Source organism: Onychomys torridus, chromosome 15, assembly GCF_903995425.1.
Source record: "Onychomys torridus chromosome 15, mOncTor1.1, whole genome shotgun sequence".
Lineage (NCBI taxonomy): Eukaryota > Metazoa > Chordata > Mammalia > Rodentia > Cricetidae > Onychomys > Onychomys torridus.
Window position 1 is genome coordinate 33656442 of NC_050457.1, and position 20356 is coordinate 33676797.

At 38.3% G+C, this 20356-nt stretch overlaps 1 protein-coding gene across 1 annotated transcript in view; it reads right to left on the bottom strand.

Annotated features, from left to right (window-relative positions):
• Positions 1-1953, bottom strand: part of LOC118596205 (ras-related protein Rab-3C) — a 105119-nt gene extending 103166 nt beyond the window's left edge. Inside the window, exon 1 of the mRNA XM_036206952.1 lies at positions 1837-1953. Coding sequence (XP_036062845.1) covers positions 1837-1898 — 62 coding nt within the window. The 5' untranslated portion in view covers positions 1899-1953. The remainder of the gene's footprint in view (positions 1-1836) is intronic.
• Positions 1954-20356: the final 18403 nt, after the last annotated feature.

Sequence of the window (20356 nt, forward strand, 5' to 3'; positions counted from 1 at the left end):
GTCTGGATAGAAGAGTCAGCAATGTTGACTGTGCAGCTCCTGGTGTCACTGGTATTTCTTTTTAATGAGCCCAGTGTAACATGATATGTTTTCTCAGTGGTGAAATAACTCATATTGAAACAATTGGGCCAGAGGAAGTATGTACAAAGAGCATCAGAACTTGAGTGTGAACACTTTCTGCATCCTCACACAGGTCTCAGCATTTCTGGCAGACCAGTCAATATTGAAATTGCTGTTTTGCAGGTGATATATGAACTATAGCTGTGAATGGCAATTAGCCAGATATCATATAACTGATAACCGAATGGTTCTCAATTCTGTTTTTATCAGAAACTAAATCTACATACAGATGTGTCTATCTCTGGACTTTCTAGCCCATTCCATTTTGTGACAGACTTGCTGGTATTTAATTGGGCCTTCCTTGAAGTTACAGGTTAACTTGGCAGCTTTTCTTTTACAGTAGTCAATGCACTACAGAGAGGTTATACAAGCCTTCTATGTCTCTCAGTGGAGGATAATTGCTTTTCATATAGGTCTTAAAGTTGACAATTTATATCTCTTTCTCTTTTGAGTTATTGTTATCAGTAGTATAACTTCATACATAGGAAGTGTATACATGTGTGTGTGCATTATGTATGTGTATATAAATGTGTGTGTACATGCATATGTGTGTAGGTATACATTTACATGGATATGGGTGAGTATATGTATATATGTATATCTGTATGTGTAGATGTGCACATGTGTATGTATGTATGTATATGTATGTGTTGATGTATATGTGAGTATGTATGTGTGTGTGAAGGTGTATGTGACAGATGTAGATGCCTTCCCAGAACAACAATAATCATATTCAAGAAACAACCTAAAGCAAATTCAAGTTTCTAACAACATCAGATTCCGATATACATATAAAATCAGTAGGTAATACTAGTATAGAAAATAAAAAATAAATCCTGTTTGTTTTGCAATATAATGCTTATCTGATACTTCTTATCAGAAATGGATTGTGACTATTTAGCATTTAAGTGTTGAATTTGCTCAGCCATCCCTGAATACTAGGAGCTCTATTCTGGAACTTTCCACAAAATATCTGTTCTTTTTAGCTCTGGGCTGGAATTCATGACTGTGCTCCTACTATTCTGCAAAGCTAGGAAAAGGAGCTCACAACAGAAAGTCCCCTACTGTACATCACACTCATTATGGACACAAGTATTTTCACAGAGTCTGATAGAGTTTATGAGTCACAAAGGTTCCAGGTGTGACGCTGCTTTTGTTCTAAGTTCTTTCAAATGCTCTAGTTTGAATAAGCTATTTAATGAAACTACTAGAGAAGGAATAAGCAAAGGCCTCTTCCAAATGTCCAGAGAGAAATGTTTCAGGCTCTGCGAGCCACGTGGGTCCTGCTACGGCTACTTAACTTGGTCTTTGTAGTATGGACGGATCACAAAGAATAAACAAATGAGCCTGGCTGTGTTCCAATAAAGCTTTATTTAAAGAACAAGTTGTGGGCCAAGGCCCACCAGCCTTAGTTTCTAGATTCCTACATTAGATCAATAAACTTCCAGATCATTATTTACATTTCAGCAACAACCTCAGAAGGAAGACTTGTGGGATAGAAAGCCCTGAAGTGAACAAAAATGAAGAAAAGTAACTAAAACGACTTCTTGCCAATCTGCTGACAATGGCTGTAAGCATGACCAACTTTGGCTCAGGGCACAAGTGGGATTATAGTTCATAATAAACATACATAGGACATTTCCCCATAACCACTGCTATGGGAGGAATAGGTGATCAAATGGAAAACTATCACCATTTATAATGGCAGTAACTTACCAATCTTGAACAGCGTTGAAGGATTCTTCATTTGTGATGTCATACATTAAAATGAAGCCCATGGCCCCTCGATAATAGGCTGTGGTGATGGTCCTGTATCTTTCCTGGCCTGCTGTGTCCTAAGAAACAAAAGAGTGACACGATCTCATAAAATAGAGGCGAAAGACTTTGGGGGAGTGATTAATTATTTCCAGAGAAGTCACAACCTCATCTAAAACTGTGTGTGTGTAATGCACAACTGATTTACTTTTACTTTTGTTTTTCCTATGGATCCTCACAAGTCAGCTCTGCAGTACTCTGAGAAGTTCCTCCCTCCCACCTTCCTTCCCTCCCTCCCTCTCTTCTTTCTTCTTTCCTTCCTCCTTTTCTTCTTTTTTCTATGAATGAAGATCAAAATTTACTCTCCACCAACCAGCATAAATCTATAGAAAGGAAAAGATTATACCCATCTGAAATTGGTGGCTCTTGACATACTTTAAAGCTAGAGGGATAACTCAGCTACAACACTATGCCTTTATACATTGTTTGTCCATGAATCCCAGCTGGTATGGGAACAAAAGGAACATGTTCCTACTTTTAAGGAGGATACAGTTCAGTGTCAGTTTAATCAACTGTGAGATGACAATAAAACACCTTCTTTCATGTCTGAGTTGAATGAGCAAATGTGAACTTGAGTGTTGCCCCTCTATTTTATGACTGGGGGTCATAGACAAGTATCTAATTCTTTGCAAACTGAACCCTTCTAAAGCTAAGCAAGTGCATTGGGGATTCAGGGGTCATATAGCACAGGATAAAAACAGGGACTAATAAATGACAAGGGTAAGGTTTCATTCCTAAGACATCAGGGCTAACTTAAGATCATAGATAGATGTCAACTTACAAATGGAGGAAGTAATGTCTGCATAAGTCATGGCATGTGGCAGTGAAATCGGGATTCTGAAACCTGTAAGTCTGCTACCCATCACAGACACTATACAGGAAGAACTGATTCCTCAGTTCATCCTATGGCTACTCCTCTGTTGTTTCAGGATTGGAAGTATCATTTCTAATTGGTTTTTCCCTTTCCTACCCTTTGGAGACTGTGCTTAGTGGCTTCTCTTTTCATAAACTCTTTAGGAACTTGGCATTTTGAACAAAAATTACCTTCTTTCCAACTTAATGTAGACCCTCTTCCTCACTTATCCCTAAGATGCCTCTTACAAACAAAGTGCACCCCATATTCCTCTAAGACCTAGTAGGTCTTGGAGAGAGAGCTCACTTGTGATGCAGAAACAGTTTCCCATACCATCAAAATGACAATGAGATCTCATGGAGCCCATGTTGGATTTTGAATTCCACCCATATACATCTTTCCAGTTGGATACTAACATCCAGCAACACAACAGAAGGAACATAAGATTGCACACAGCTCTTTAATAGTTTGTGTGGCATGTTCTTCTGCCACTCCAGATTCAGAGGAGAGTGCTCAGAGAAGGCTAGGCTCAGTCAATGAGATTAAGTGGTACTAGAACCAACTTAGCCAAGAGTGTGACTTCACAAAGGCAAAGAGAACACATGCTTCTCTGGAGAAGGCAGGACTGGCCTGATTAAAGCTCTGATTAGAGAAAGTGAGGATTCGAGTTGGGATGAAACAGATCAAATGCACCGCAATTAAGGAAAGCTTGTAAGGAAGCTTTTAGAACCCCTTTAGAAAACAACAGAAAAGGAAACTATAATAGAAAGCATGTTTGTATTGTGCCAGAGAAAGCAATGATTAATATCTTTAATAGGTAAAGTAGTATTAAAATCATTAGGAAAAATGTATATTCCAATTGTAAATGGCTAATTAGTGAGATGTCATATTCTAACCATAATAATAGAAATAAAAGCTTCCCAATTACACTCTAATATAATGAAGGTTTCTTGGCAATTATTTGAATATTTTCTTGTGTATTGCTTAATGTTTTATAAATATTATAAAAATGTAGGTGCCTGGGATATCAAATGCATATAATTGGAATAAATACAGAAACTGACTGGGCAGAAAGAAGCTAACGTTGAGCCTTTTTGTGTGTTCTCAGAAAATCATAAACTTCATTTAGTCAACAGTATATGGAACCATGAAAACAGGAAGTCACACAAAAAAATGCCAGAGCCAAAGTCCCAATGAACGTGTTCAAAAGAGCAAGGGATAGTCAGTGACATTGTAAGATGTTTTGTCTCTCTGGGGGGCAGAACCCCTTATTACTAGTCAGATTAGATTATTTCAAACCTTCCCCATCTTCTTCCTGACTTCATACTGTTCAGAACATATGCATGGATGTAGAGTAACACCCCCCCCCCCCCCCCCCCCCCCCCCCCCGGCAAGCAGCTTCAAACAGCTTTCTTTTCTTTTTGGGTGCAGGCTGACATGACATGCCAGCTGTCTTCTCTGAACAACATACAGCTTTCCTCTCATTTTGTTATAGAGAAAAGTTGAAAACACACTGGAGACACTTAGAAAGGTGACCCAGACCCCTGTCAAGTGTGTTTTCAACACAGCCTCCTGATGAATGTGTTGAAAAACTGTGGCTTTTTCTTTCTGACCTTTCCTGGTGATAGTGCCCCCTTCTTACAGGATGTTATTTTTATTGTGATGGTAAAGACACTATAATACATCAGTTTTACATCGTGGTGAATTTTAATTGTTGAGAGAGCAAAAAAATCATGATTCCATTATACTGTAATTGAAATGTTACAGGAAGCTGCTGGAAACCACAGGGTTGAGTAACCATTACATATCAAAATTTGGAGGAGGGAAAGACAGAGAAATAACTTTAAAGAACAAAAGAAGGCAGAAGAAGCTTTTGAATGGAAGTTAAGGCACAGCAAGGGGCCAGATCTTCAACAACATTCTGACTGAATCCAGAATCACAATCCAAGTGGAAGAATTTGTCACTAAAGCAATCAGACAAAACAAGAAAATGTAGCAAAGAAGGCAAGTGTAGTAAGAAGCACACATAGAAAAATTTCTCCCAATGTGAGGACAATATAAACATTAAACCTCATCTAATAATTTCACACCAAGCTGCCTCTAGACTGGCTTTGATATTGAAAACAATTTCAGGATTGCAAACTTAATACCATTTTCTTACCATTCTACTGGGAAGAGCAAGTCAGGAAAATGCTTCGTTACATTTGACATTTACTAATGATGATAAAAGGTTATATTTAAAATAAAGGAACATTTTATAATGTCAAGTGCCAGTACTATAATTAAACATGAATAGCCCAGAAGATAGCTGGCAAAATGGCATCTGTCCTCACTGTGCTCAGACATCTTAGTGCTGTTCTTCTGCCTGGTTTGCTAACAGCTAGGAATATCTGTTGGTTTCCTATAAATGTCATGGGAATCCCTCACAGATAAAACAATGGATGGGAATGTGATTACAAAATGAGAAATGTTTCTTCTACAAGCAAGACTTCTTTTCCTCTCTTTTTAGGAAAAAAAATCTCTTTAGTTAGTTCAAATATTTTGCTATACAAATATTGTTTTCTGGAATCATTTTTGATGTAATGGTGGTTTTGGTAGCAAATGCTTGACTATCTGTCAAGAAAAGACCTGTAAAATGGAAAAATACTAGCAGCTTGATAAAAAGTAGCTAAGAACTCTTTCAATGTGAACTGTACCATTTCTCTCTTTGTTTTTTTGCCTTCAGTGATTTTCCCCAATGGAACTTTCTCTTAATTGTGTATACAGCACTTTCAAAGCATTTTGAAGTCAAGCAGAGATAATGCACAGTTTTAAGACTGCAGAAATAGCTTTCATTTGCAAAGTATGGGTTACACTACAATTTATTTCTTCTTTCCCTACTTATTTCCACATCAAATTAAAGGGAAAATGGAATGACCTATCAGTAAAGAAATGTAACACAAGACAAACACAATCAAAATGCATTTATTGAATGTCTACACACACACACACACACACACACAATTAAATTGAAGAATAGAACATAATGACATGAGATAAAGCAGGCATATTTTACAGGTGGAGAAACCAAATCAAAGTGCATTAATATTAACTGAATGAAAAAAGTAATTTAATTAAAATAAATGAAGTCAATGGGAATTCATCAGAAATGAGTAGTGGGTAGAAACACTCTCACCCAAGACATAAAACCTACTTTCACCAATGAGTATCCAAATGGACACAAAGAATAAGGATGTAGTCATTTAGCATTTGAGTTATCAGGGAGTGATCTTTGAACTAATATGTAACTACATTTTTACCTCATGGAATTGTTTGGAATAATCAAGAAAGATTGAATTATGTCAGTATAGTTTGATATTACTATTGATCCATATATCCTCCAATAAGTCTCTAATAAGCATTTATTAATAGCCAGGAAGGTAAAGATATGCTATATATACTCACTCTAGGTCGATTTTGGATGCTGCAAAATTTTATCCATTAAAAGAACCTTATTAATCAGAACACCATTGTTTCAAAAATAAAAAAATATTCAAAACTGGGAAAAATATTTGCAAAGAACCAAGCATGGTAGTGATTTAAAATTGTGATGGAAACAGATTACTGAGAGATGGAGTCCTTTAGCTCAATGATTGCTATGGACTGGTTATCTTGAAGGTTTCATCCTAGGCCCTGCAAATGTCACTTTATTAAAGAAATGGTCTTTGCAAATGCAACCTAACATAAGTAAGATCATACAAGCATAGGTGGCTTCCATGCCTGGGACAAGAGAGTCTTCATGAAATGAGAAGACACAGGGGCTGGAGAGATGGCTCATTGGTTAAGAAGACATACTACTCTTGTAGAGGACCCAAATTCAATTCCTTACACCCATGTCAGAAAGCTTGCAAATATCTAGAACTCCAGTTCCAGGGGGCTATGATATCTCTGGCCTCTGCAGGCACCTGAGTCTACACGCACATATCACCCCCACCCCAGACACCCAGACACACACACACACACACACACACACACACACACACACACACACACGTAGTTAAAAAAAAAAAAAAGAAAAAGGTATTAAAACAAAAATAGAGTCACAACACAATATACATAAACAAAACACCACAAAGGCATAGAATAGGATTGGAACAATGCATCTGCAAGAGAGGGTATGTCAAGAATTGCAGGCACTCTCTAGAGACTAGAGGACAGGCAGGGAAGATTGCCTCTCCTAGACTGCAGAAAGTAAGGTCCTGCCTGCACTACAAAGTCAGATTCACAGCCTCCAGGAGTGTGGGACAATAAAAGCTGGTAGTTTAACCCAGTCAGTTTGTGACACTTCAATAAGCTGCACTGGGGAACGATCCCAGTTTCCCATCTTCATGAGCAGAACAAAAGCAGTAGAAATTTCACAGCTATCTGCACAACCTTTTTTAAGTTACTGCAGAATAAAAAAAAAATAAGGAAAATTAAAGGTAACCCTACAGAGAGATCGAAGCACTATCTCCCTATGACATCAGGAAAGATATAATGCTAAAATATACTACCATATTCTACTTAAGTAAAATTAACCATTTAAAGAGATGATTTGATCTATACTGGTCTTTTAAATACTGGATTGTCTACCTACCTATCTATTCTAGTAATTAGCTCCCATTGGAGAATGGAACAATGTTGTTTGTGACAAGATTTATGTGTTTCCTCATGTAGACTTTTATTCCTAAATGTTGGAGATACTGTTTAAAAATAGACAGTTAATGTCATAGCATACAAGGAGACACAGCTCCCTCAAAAAGCAAAATAATGACTAGACATCTTACTTTATAATATGTTACTTTCCTCAAGATGTATTTAATTTTTCATTCCTACAAATAGGCACGAAGCAGCATTCGATTTAGTCTTATGAGAAGAGCAAACGAAAATAGCAGTCTTAAATATTTTATGCTTTCTTGCTGCATACTTTTGTGGGGAGTGATATAAGAACTTTTTCTTTATCACAGATAGTCATCCATTAAAATAAAATTTACAAACCACTTTCCCCTGCCGACCTTGTGCAAACAATCAGTGTGAATCCATTTACACACACTTTGTTACACACACATCGATGAGAAGGAGCCCATGTTTCAGAAAAGAATGGTAATAATAAATGGAACACTCATTTAATCAAGCTAAGTGTTGTTCTAACCTAGTATGGGGGATCTTATTGATCAGATTTAACTTTCTATAATGTTTAGCTCTGAAATACCCAAACCTTCATTTTACAATGGCATCTACTTCTAAGTAAAGCCTAATAAATTCAGCCTGAGGCAGAAGGATAAAACTTGACCTATTATTTCATAGTAGTGTTGCCATGGCAATTCATCTTTCCTGGCAGAGAGGAACAGCCATATATAGCTCTTTTACAGGGGGTCTTTGACTCTGCTGTCAGTAACACCCTGACGTATCTCCCTATTCTATGTTTCTGCTTATGAAACTCAGAGACACTTTTTAGTAAACATGACTTAAACACCCAAATGAACTCTCTTTATGAACTTAATAAAATTCACTGCTGTATAAAGGCATTTTTTTTTCTCATTTCATTGAAGGAGTTTTGTTTTTCTATGTTTGTTTAGCACAAAGACAGAAACACCATTTCTACTTCCTTTCTAATTAATCTTTTTTGACATGCTTCTTCCCAGCAGGAATTTGATTATGCTCATTTTTTTTGAAATCCTGAGGCATAAATACATGAATGCAGGCAATTTTGAACTTTCAGTCAAGATGGCTGATTTTTCTTCTCCTCCACAGAGCACAATACAAAATGCTTGCATCAGATAAAATGCACTAGGCTTACAGGGTAACAGGCTCGTGTGTGTGAGACTTTTACCTTAATGTGGATGCTAAGATTCAAAGCGATTCCTCACAAAGGATGAAAGCTTTCAATCAACACAAGCCCAGAGCTGTGGCTGGTTGGATGGTACCTACTTATGCAATGGGGTGTTGATCTGCACTGAATGGGAATAACTGTTACCTGGAGGACAGTTGATTTGAGAAGGGGAGGCAGAAGAGAGAAAGAAATCCCCACAGTTTAGCGTTATGGCTGTATTATGCGAGCTTCCCGGAAACAACAAACACCATAGGGAGGCAGTTAACTTACCTCCGGAAAACCTGTCTCACAGTTACGCATTGAGAAATAGAAGGTATTCTAATGGGTGAAAGGGAGGTCAAGAAAGGTTAAGCTTCTGTTCCTTGCCACTGTGCAGGGAGAGCCCCGGGTGGCTCCTGGAAAGTATTACACAGAAAACCAGCACAGTGCTGTAGGACAGGTACCCAGAAGAAGCCAAGGGAGAAGTGCAGCTCCGCATCTGTCCAGGTGGGTGGGCCTCTCTCATCTGCCAACATTCCTTCAGTCCCTCGCAGGGAAAGGAGGAACAGAATGTACTAATGGCTTCAAAAACCCCTCTTCTTATTTTATTAGCAGTCTGGGAATCTAGTCTGTTTTAGGATTAGATGATCAGACTTGAATATGAATGCCAAACTGGGTATAACAATGGTGATTTCAAGTAGATTCAACAATCCTGAGCTTTAGTTTTGTTTTTAAATGATGGATTTCATTTATTTTTTAGTTTAAGAGAAGTTTTAGATTCTCATCAAAATTGAGCAAAAGGTATAGAGACTCTATATGCCTCCTTTTCCACACATGCCCAGCATCCCCCACTACAGACACCCTTACAGACAATAATACATTCATCACAATTTATGAAGCTACACGGACAGATCATGTCACTCAAAGGGTATAGTCTACCTTAGAGTCAACCACTATGTAAAATACCCCATAGTACACATCTGTAATGATGTATGTCTACAAGTGTCTTGCCTTAAAAATGTTCTCCACTAGACCTGATCTTGTTTTAAATGTAACAAAAGTGACAGGAAACCTATGATACACATTTAATCATGGCTCAGGAAAGGCATAGGCAGTTGGGCAGAACATTGCTACAAATAGTGACACAGAGTGGAAATGGGTCAGAGAGTGAATGTATTGGCAGACATTTATCATTTGTGTATTTACTGCTCATTTGCCCTCTCAAGGGACTCAAACAATGTTGGAAAATGGTAGAGATTTTTGTTTGGCATTTGAAAGTTCTAAGGAGTAATACAAACCCAAACCTACTTTTCTGTCCTATCATCATATACAGACAAGGGAAAGGTTACTGAGGGCAAATTCTTGTTTGTGCCAGAGCAGCCTTCATAATATGGAATGGAAGTAAAAAACTTTCATTCATGACTTGATACCAGCTACATGATCTTGGGTAGTTAAATTCCTTTGAATTTCACTTTCTGGCTGAAATAATGGCATTGTTTACCTTCTCAAGGTTGTTGGAATAATTAAATAGCACATATTAACATAAAGATTTCTTGTGTGTCTCAAGTATTCAATAAATGGGAACCCTCCAGGCCCTGCAGCAGGTACAAATGTGAAGAGCAAGGGCTTTGTAGTTAGAACAACTGGAATCCTACCATACCTCTGGGATGCATACACTGGGTGGCTTTAGAAATGTCCTTTAACCCCTCTGAATAGGTGCCTTGATTTTGAAAATGAAATTAACACCTCATTCTGAGTGGAACCATAAGCATTAAATAATAACAGAGAACGCATAGTTATTTCCAGCAATAAGAGCCAAGAATTGAAGGCAGCCTGCCAGATCCCTACAGGAAGTATGTGAATACAGAAGTGGGCATATCAATAGAACATTATTCCTTACTCATCCATTCCCTAGAGGGGAGGAAAAAAGAAAGGCATTTGTCCTTCAGGGTCATCTGTGTCTGCATGACCTCTTTTCTCCTTTCCTCTGCCCTGCCATAAAAAGAGAACAGTATTCAGAGATGAAATGCATAGTCAAACACCTACCATGACTATCAGCTGGTACTGTTCATTGATTTCTCTGCAGATTTCTGCTCACTTTTATTTCAATGACTACTATGATCTTTAATGAAGCAAAAGACCTGATAGGTTAAATGAGTTCAAGATCAAAGCAGAATTTCCCTATTTCAAGCTGCCTCAGCTGACAAGAAAAACTTAAAACTAAGCTTACATCTGATGAAGTCTCTAAAATATAAAGAAAGACAATGGGGAATGAACATGTAGAAAGCCAATGCTAAAAAAATAGAAGTTTCTACAGTGTTTCATTGTGTAGTGCACACAGGAGGATGGAGCACACAGCAGGAAGGCGACTGTGAGGCAGATGTGAACAACATGAGATTGACCGGGTCTGTCTGGGAAGCACCCTGCAAAGCAAAGGGAAAAGAGCTACCTGAGAAATGGCTGGCAAGGAGGAAATCTTGGCATGACTCAAAAACATCACAACTGCTGTTTTCGTTAGGGTTTCTATAGCTGTGATACAACACCGTGACCAAAAACACTTTGGAAAGGAAAGGGCTTCTTTCAGTTTCCAGCTCTCAGATCCAAATTTGTCGTTGAAGGAAGTGAGTGGAGGAACTCAAGGCAGGAACCTGGAGGCAGGGACTGAAGCAGAGGCTACAAAGAATGCTGCTTACTGGCTTGCTCTCCTTGGTTTGCTCAGTCTGCTTTCTTAAGCCATCCAGAACCACCAGGCCAGAGTTGACATCATCCCTAGTGAGCTGGGGCCTTCCATGCCAACCATTAATCATTAAGAAAACACACTACAGACATCTGTACAGGTCCATGTTCTCAATTGAGAGTCCCTCTTCCCAAACACCCCAGCTTGTGAATAAAACACTAGCTAGCATACGTACTAAGAATGGTACACAAGTCTGGAAAAATGGCTCAGTTTCTATGTAACTGTGAGAACCTGGTTCAGATCCTTAGGATCCTCTTAAAAGTTGCATGGTCTTGGTGTCCTGCCTATGATCCCAGCAGTCAGGAGGCAAAGACATGGGGATCCTTGTAGCAAGTTAGCTACCCCAACTAGCCAAATTGATGAGGTATAGGTTCAAGTGAGAAGCCCGCCTTGATATACAAGGTGGTTAACAATTGATGATGCTACCAATTGTTGACGTTGAACCTTGACATTCACATTTACATATATGCATCCATGCACACATGGAATCCACAGACATGAATATACATACACATATGCCAAAAATATGATATGCAATTATCTTTTATAAGTGGATCCAATTCCTTGTTTCCTTTAAAACAATCCTTCAATTTAATACCAAAACTATAACAAGGTTATACTATAGCCAAATTTAAAAATACAAACACCAAAGGCAATTTAAAATGGTTCAGGACTCTTTTCTTGAGTTCTTGAGTCATAAGAAAATATGGAAGAGTATTCAGACTGAGGTCTCATACAGCCTAGGATATGCTCACATGGGACTTTCAGGACTTCACATTTCCATATGAGATAATATAATGCCAGGTTTTACAAAGAATAAAGTGACCTTTGACCCCTGAAGATAAATTTCAAAGGAGACTTCGAGATTGCACAGCTACTTAGACACCAAACACTATGTTTTTGTCTCCACATTTAGTCATGTGGGAACAAGAGTTGGCCTTGGTTGCTGCTTAAATAATTCATTCTTTCCTCTTTAGTGCTGACCAGAGACTAACTCTGAGCTGACACTGGCACTTGCCTCCATAACTGGAGTAACAGAAATCACAGGCCAGAGTCAGAAGCTTGCTAAGAAGTCAGTTGAAGAAAGGCTTTGTTGGACATAATGATGGTCCACCTCAAGAAGGCTTCAGCAAATTTTCATCATTCAATGGTATCTTTCTACCAGTCTTCCTATCAGCTTGGAGGATCTGAGGGAGTTCTCAGAGAAGAATTTCATCTTCATTCAACCCAGTACTAAAGTTGATTGAGGGAAATGGGGCCACATCCCCACCTGCACAAACTGGACATCATCCTGGCTTGAGAATTGGACTTCCATCTGGAAAGGGAGTGCTACCCCACCAGGGAAGACCAAAATGGAGAGCAGATGGTGGGACTCAGGGAGCACTGTGGGACTCATAGTCCCCTTCATACTATTATTGTCATTATTGGTTTTGAAAAAGATAAAACCTGACGAAAAGCCACAAGAATACATTTAAAATCAGGTCAAAGACACTAGAACCCAATAACAGCTGATGGACAGAATAACATCTATAGCATTTATTCTACAGAATCAGGGTCACAGTCTGTGCTGTCAGAAAAAGCAAACATCTAAGAGTTAAAAAGGAACCAACCCTACAATTTCTAGGTGAACAGAAAATAAGAGTAAATAAAAAAATGAGCAAGAATCTATGTTGATGAACATCTACACTAGAAATGAGGCAGGACAGGTTTTCTATAGTTTATAAAACATTATGTTAACATTTCAAATTTAAATTAGTGTGGCAGACCAGCCCCCACATTTATTTACCCCAGGGACTCTTGAGGAGTGAGGGATAAGAGACTTAGTTAGAAATAAAGAGGGGAGAGAAAACACAAGATAGACTTGAGTGGGCCTGGATCTTTATCCACCAGCTCAGAACTTTATTGCAAAGATCGGTTTATAACAATGCACAGGGGTGGAGCAAAAGTCCTCCCCCTTGCTAGTTATAGTCAAGTGCAGACCCTTACAAACACCTGATACTCAGGCGTGTGGTTCAATCAACCTCTTATGCAGTCCTGCTGGGTACAGCCATTAGGAAACCTGGTGGGCTACAACAAATTAAGAAAATAAACTTTTTTTTTTTTTTTTTTTTTTTTTGAGGCATGGTCTCTTTGTGTCACTCTGGCTGTCCTGGAACTATGTAGACCAGGCTGGCCTTGAACTCACAGAGATTCACCTTTCTCTGGCTCTCTAGTGCTGGGATTAAAGGCATGCATCATAACACCTCCTGCTTCAAATTTAAGAAGAAAGGTTATCTAGGACATATAAAATTAATTTTTTTGCCCTGGGGAATAAAAGGCACGTATAAGCAGAACTTAGGGTTTTAAAAAGGTTTTTGTAGTCAAGAGTTACCTTATGAAATTGCAGCATTGCAAATAGAGCAAACCGGCTTAAATCATTCCAGGAAACATCCAGCAGCCCAGAAAAGCATTTTCTCACATTTCAGTTTCACTGTCAACATGGCTGGTGGATTGGGAAGCCAGGATGCGTGTTAGTGTTCTATCATTCAAATTTGCATTTTCATGCAAAACGTCCTTTTAGGGCTCCTGTGCCAGACAGTATTTTTCTTACTCTGCAAACAGACTGTGCTTCCTGCCTGCAAAGCCTGATGGGAGAATCAGAGCACAGGTTCTGGCACCTAAGGACCCTCTTCAAGAAACACCGGAGTGTCTCCAGCAGGACACTGCTTGGGTTGCTTGCCCGAGTCTGAGGATTGTGCTGCATTAATAAGGCTACACTGTGATCCCTGTGTTTTTCTCTCTGCTCCAAGCCACAGGCTACAAGCACAACCTGCCGAGTTACCTCACAGGGTGGGAAGCAGGCAGATGGGCAAGAGTGTAAGGCTGCATTTGATTAAATTCATCATACTTCAAGGAAAGATGAAGGGATGGTTCTTGGTACCTAAAGATATTGCAAGCTGCTAAAAAATGTGACCAGAATCACCCACTAGAATTCTGATGTTGCTCACAGTTGGCCTGGGATGTCCTCTTACTTCTGCCTTTCAGGGAAACAGAAGGATACCAACCCTTTCTCGCCAGTTTATTTATAAATTGCTTTTGAAGCAAGATACAGCAGTTTCAGAAGTTCTTCCTAACTAGGCTTGGCAACTGAATCTAGTGATCTGCACATTCTGATGCCCACAATTTTACCAGTGGTGGGGAAGGAAAGGAGCCATGGGACTGAGTGATTTGTATTAGTGGTTCATCTCCACAGTTTGAGCTGGTGACTTTGGGCAAATCAATCAACTTCTCCACAGCAGTTTCTTCAACTAACAGATGAAGCTTGTGAGAATAGAAGGTTATAATGACCAAACGTGTTGTCACAAGTAACTTGGTTAGCTCGGGCCCTCACGTGAAGTGGTACATGCAAGCTGCTCTTTAATTTTGCATATCTTCTGTTACATACATGGCTTGAGTTTTTAAATTCTTAAACTTTTCATAGAATGATGAAAATATTGATATAGAATCCAACTTGGGAAATATTTTTCAAGATAATGGCTATAAATCATTAGTAATCACTCCTGTTTGAAACATAACAGATAAAGAAATAAGGATGTTTTTATAAATGGCTATACTCTCCCCAAATATCACCCTTTTCCTCAAATAAAATAAAAAGAAAATGATGGTTATGGTTGTATGGTTTGCTAAAATGTTGATATGCTTTACAAGTTCTTTCTGCCAGAAAAAACTACTTGTGAATGAAATGTCTAAGGTGGTTAAACCGTAAAGATACACAAATAAATAAAAGTAAAAGGTTGCAATGGAGAAAGATAGACAAAGATGACTGAGATGGTCCCTGGAATTTTCTCTAAGTTAACTTTACAAAGGGATTAAAACCATTTTTACCCCCAGTTGTGGCAATGATTACAGAGCTCACTGACTCAAAATCAGAAGCTGGACAATAAAACATATATCATTTAGTGAATTTGATCACTTGTTTAAAAAGAAGCTTATGCATTCTACAAGAGCTTTGACTGCAAGATGTAAATTATTGGTAATATTGACTTGCAAAACAATAGGGTATTGGAAGGTTAATGTTGTAGTTACCTTTTAATAAGTACATCAGATATTAACTATTGGTGTAAGAACAGGTCAAATAATAGTGATTTTAATGTTGGGGGCAGGTAAGAACTTTCAGGCACAGATGCTCTGAAATTAATAGCCTGTGCAAAGAAAGAGAGCTATCAGGTCAGGGATTCATTTTCCACTATTTGAATCACAGTTTTTCTCTTGTTCTATTTTATTCATTTATTTATTTTAAGTCTTTTCCCCTACAGGATTGAGACTGAGGAAGATTAGCCATTTATTTCTAAATAAGAGACATAAATTTGGGCTGGATGCATTAGGTGAAAGAGGGTGAAAAGTAGGCCAATCCAGAGGTCGCTTGGTCTGTATGGAGCAAGCCGAAGGCTGTCACTCTACAAAATGGAGCTGAAACTGACTGATCTCTACCCCAAATTTGTGTAAAATTAATGTTTTTCTTATTAAACATGGCCAACGTGAGTTATCCCCCAACACAAGAGGTTTCTTCTCTACTTGGTGTCTTATTTATGCTTTTCTCTAGATCATACAATGTTGCTGGCACCTGACAATTTTTATTTAAAGTCTAAAAGTTATCTAAATTGCCCTAGACGTGTAATAAGAGTCAAAAAGTCTCTCTTTTATATTTGAGGGACTGACTGGAGATTGCTATCTAATATCCCCATCCCTACTCCCATTGTGAAATACACCACAGGCTATTGGGAGCAGTGTGATAGCAAGAAGGGGCAGATTATGCAATGGGGCCAAATGCAGTCAAGTGGCAGGAAAATGGGTACTCATGCATCAGCACAGAGACATGTACAATTCAATTTGTTCCGTTTCCAGATACAAACTAATTAACTTAGGAATCACGGGGCATCTTTCTGAAAAGAAGGAGGGAGAGAGAAAGGGAACATACAGGGAACATCGGGGATAATAGTGCTTGGGAATAAATCATTTTATACATGGAATCTTAATGGAAAAGTGAGTATTGTCCAGCTCTATTGCAGCTACAAAAGACTTACGTTTTCCTTTAAAAGATTACTTCTCTTAGCTTTATTGACAACCATAAATGCCCATTAAAGTATGCTTAAAAAAAAAAAAACACAGATGTTAAACTCAAGTAGATCTTACTTCCTTTCCTGGTAAAAGTATCCAGATTTCATAGTATAAAATTTATCAATGTTTTTAATGTAAAGGAAAAAGTCAGCTCTGTTTTGATCTCTGGAGATTCCAGCTAACATGGGCACTGGAAAATTCTAGACCAGAAACCAGAAAGAGCTAGTTTTGTCTGTACTGGACATGCCCCCACAATTTTTTGCAATGAAATTCAGTCATGAGAAACTAATTTTTGCCAGAAAAATAAAGTTTGCTTTACCTGTTTACAGAATGGGAATGAATGGTTTAAAAAAAATTCTATGATGGAAAAGTACCTTTCAACCTACTTTCATGTATCACACAATACCAAGATCGTAAATAATTAGAAGGCTAGAAAAACAATGTAAAAGATCTAAAGCATTAAAAAAGTATTTAAATCATTGTGAAAAACAATTCATTTCTGAATATGACATTCCACTGTTACTTGCTTTATTTTACAGGAGTTGAAGTAAAAGGAAATTCACAGTTAGTTACTAATCAGTGTTCTCTCTGATTTGGCAGCTCTGGTTCCTAGGGATTATTGCACTAATTAGTAGGGAGCACAACAGTGTGGTGAAGCAATATGGTGGGTACTCCTCATTCAAACTGGGAGTACTATCCAATCAGAGAGTAAACAGAGGTCACAACAATAAATAAGAACAGACGCCAGCTTCCCTTTTGACCTCTGAAAGTATGACAATCAAAATAGTAAGGGAAAGAAAAAGTCATTTTACTGACGTTTCACTCTTTCAAGACTTCAAAAAAAAAAAGAATGTAGAAAAGAAAATAAGAAAAAAAAGTCAGTAGCAAACACATCTAGGATAAACTATTTTGTAACATTTTCTCCATATCTTTTGCTACAAAGTTATCATCACCTTCAAGAGTTCTGTATGTGAAATTTTATTCAGCTCTTTAGCCCTCTCCCTAAATAAGGAGATTTTGTTCCCATTCAAGAGGTAGAGATGTCACTTTTTTCAAGATACTTCAATTTGGAAGCCTTGCTGCTTCTTTTATCAGAATATTCCAGCAGGCAAACCCTGGCTTTATAGGCCACAAATTACATGCAAATTCTAAGTCCTACACAGTTAGCCAAGGAGATCTCAGTACTCTGCACTTTTCACAATTACCTTAAAGCCAGGCTTGTTTCTCTTTAAAGACCAAATGTGATTTTATAAAAAAAAAAAACCAACAAAAAAAACCAAATAAATAAAAAATGATTTCAGTGGGGTGGTGGTGGCACATGCCTTTAATCCCAGCACTTGGGAGGCAGAGACAGGTGGATCTCTATGAGTTCGAGGCCAGCCTGGTTCACAAAGCGAGTTTCAGGAAAGGCGCAAAGCTACACAGAGAAACCCTGTCTCAGGAAAAAAAAAAAATGATTTCAAGGTTTGTCTTCTGAAAGTAAAGTAGCAAGGATTAAAACAGCATTGAGCATGAGGAAGTAATAGCCTGGGCAGACCAACAGATAAAATAGAACATGTTTGGATAGGGAAGAAAGAACAGGGAGGCTGTGGTGTGGGTACCAGAAGTCTTCTATCCAGGTTCAGGTCTTCCAAAAACCAAATGTAAGATGTGATCACTTAATCTTGTCAGTTTCCATGATAATCAAAAGTCATGATTGAGTCATATATATTTCAAGAATTCTGCCTGTCACATCTAGAGAATCCTTGGGGTCTGAGCTTTTTAAAGGAATTGATTTCTGGAGAGAATTTATATTGCTACTATTGGGTCCCTACAGAGCTCTTTTGGTGGATTAATTTTTAAAGGTTTTCTTAGTCTTGGTGTAATGGTGAGCAGGCTTTACTAAGCACTGGAACATGTTAAAAGTAGCAATTTCCACACTTGCTTTTGATGACTGATTGAGCAGGTTGCTGTAGTCATGGGTAACTATGATTGGCAGAGCCCTCCAAGAAACTCTGCTGTGAACCTCACATTAAGACCAGACTAGTGGCTTAAAAGAACTAAGCAATTTCTCTAAGATTACATTTTGTGTTGAGAAAACTGCTTCATGAAGATGTTAAGACACAATGATCAATCCAAATACAAACGCCTGGCAAATTTGAAGGCCACATACTATTTCTAAGTCATCCCTTTCTTTCTTTATTAACAATTGTTTACATTTCCTTCTCATTGGAACACATCTTCAGTTATTATATATCATGAACATTTATTAGATTACCATAAAGGTTGTCCAAGATCACTTTTTTTCTGTCACAATTTCTGGTTTATAAACCCTAGTCATCATTTAGATCAAAGCTACCCAAAAAACATAAAAATTCTATAGTACAAACTCAATATTATCAAAGTAATAGAGCTAGCTATTGTAACAGAAGATCTGAAAATATGCAAGTATTAATAGTCATCTCTATAGGATTACTTATAGGGGGGTTTAAGTTTCTGCTTACTCCAATATGTCTTCTTCTTCTTTTTTAACATTCTCCTACAATCATCTCTTCCAAAAGAGAACAAAGGAAAATGAGAGGGAAGACAGTAGGAAAAGAAAGGACAGGAAGAAGAAGACATGGAGATGTATGTCCTGTGCTGTGGTGAAAGACAGACAAGATGGAGAGGGGGTCTGTGGGCGAGGAGAGTGATAGGGAGAAAACACGGAGAGGAACAGATGGGGGGAAGAAAGATTGAGAGAAAGAGGAGTGAGATAAAAGGAGAAAGGGGAATTTGTGGGTAGAAAGGAGAAAAGGCAAGAAAGAAAGAGAAAGAGGGGTAAGAAAAGGGAGGGAGGAAGGAAGGGAGGAAGGGAGAAACAGAGACGTGCACAGAAAGAAGAGAGACAGACAAACAGACTACATAGCAAGTACTCCAACAAAGACATCATCCTAGGCTGGGAAGTTACAAGGGCTGGCCGTGGTATGGTGCCCTGAGTGCTTAAAGGAAAAAATGAGCCTCCTAAGAGTGGCAAAGTTTGGCAGTGATTCCGCCAGTAGATGAAGGTATGAAAATTCTGTAGGAACAAAGGATAACTTAAAGTACACACCATGAGAAAATGTGGTCTGTTTGGGATCAGCAGGTGGTTTACTTTGTGAGTGCATAATTTGCCTATATGGCAGTAACCTTAAAACTGTGATTGGTAACCCTCTAAGCCAGTGGTTCTCAACTTTCCTAATGCTTGCAACTCTTTAATTCCTCATGTTTTAGTGACTCCCAGTCATAAAATTATTTTAGTTACTATTTCATAACTGTAATTTTGCTACTATGTTTTCCTGATGGTCTTAGGTGACTGCTGTGAAGAGGGTGCTCAACCCCAAAGGGGTCCTGATTCACAGGTTGAGAACCACTGCTAAGATGTCAGGAATTGAGTTAAGTGTGTCATCATCAGCATTTTTTAAATTAACAGGATGGAACAGAAAATATCAGAGTGTATTACACATAGTAGTTATTTTGTAAGGATTTCTATCTGTGTGTGTGTGTGTGTAAGTTGTTTCATAGTAAAAATATGTATGTTTGATTATTGATTGAGGTCAGAAAAGTTTTGAAGCTACTGCTGGTCCCTTGGAAGTCATGAGTGCCCAATGAAGAACAAAGGCCAGACTAGATTTACGTGTAAGGAAGAGGTCACTCTTGCTCTGTGATGAGTAAGAACAAAAAGCTCTACAAAGTGTCTCCTGCAGTCATCAAATCTGAGAGTGGACTACCTGACCAGAGGGATTTTACTAGTGTGATTTCATTAGGGGTATCTAGATAGGGAGATTATTCTGGGTCATCAAGGAGTCTCAGTTTATTGGAATATCACAGAGGTCCTTAAAAGGAAGATGGAAGGCTTGAGAGCCAGAGATGTAGCAATGATGCCAAAGAAGAGGAGAGCCAAACC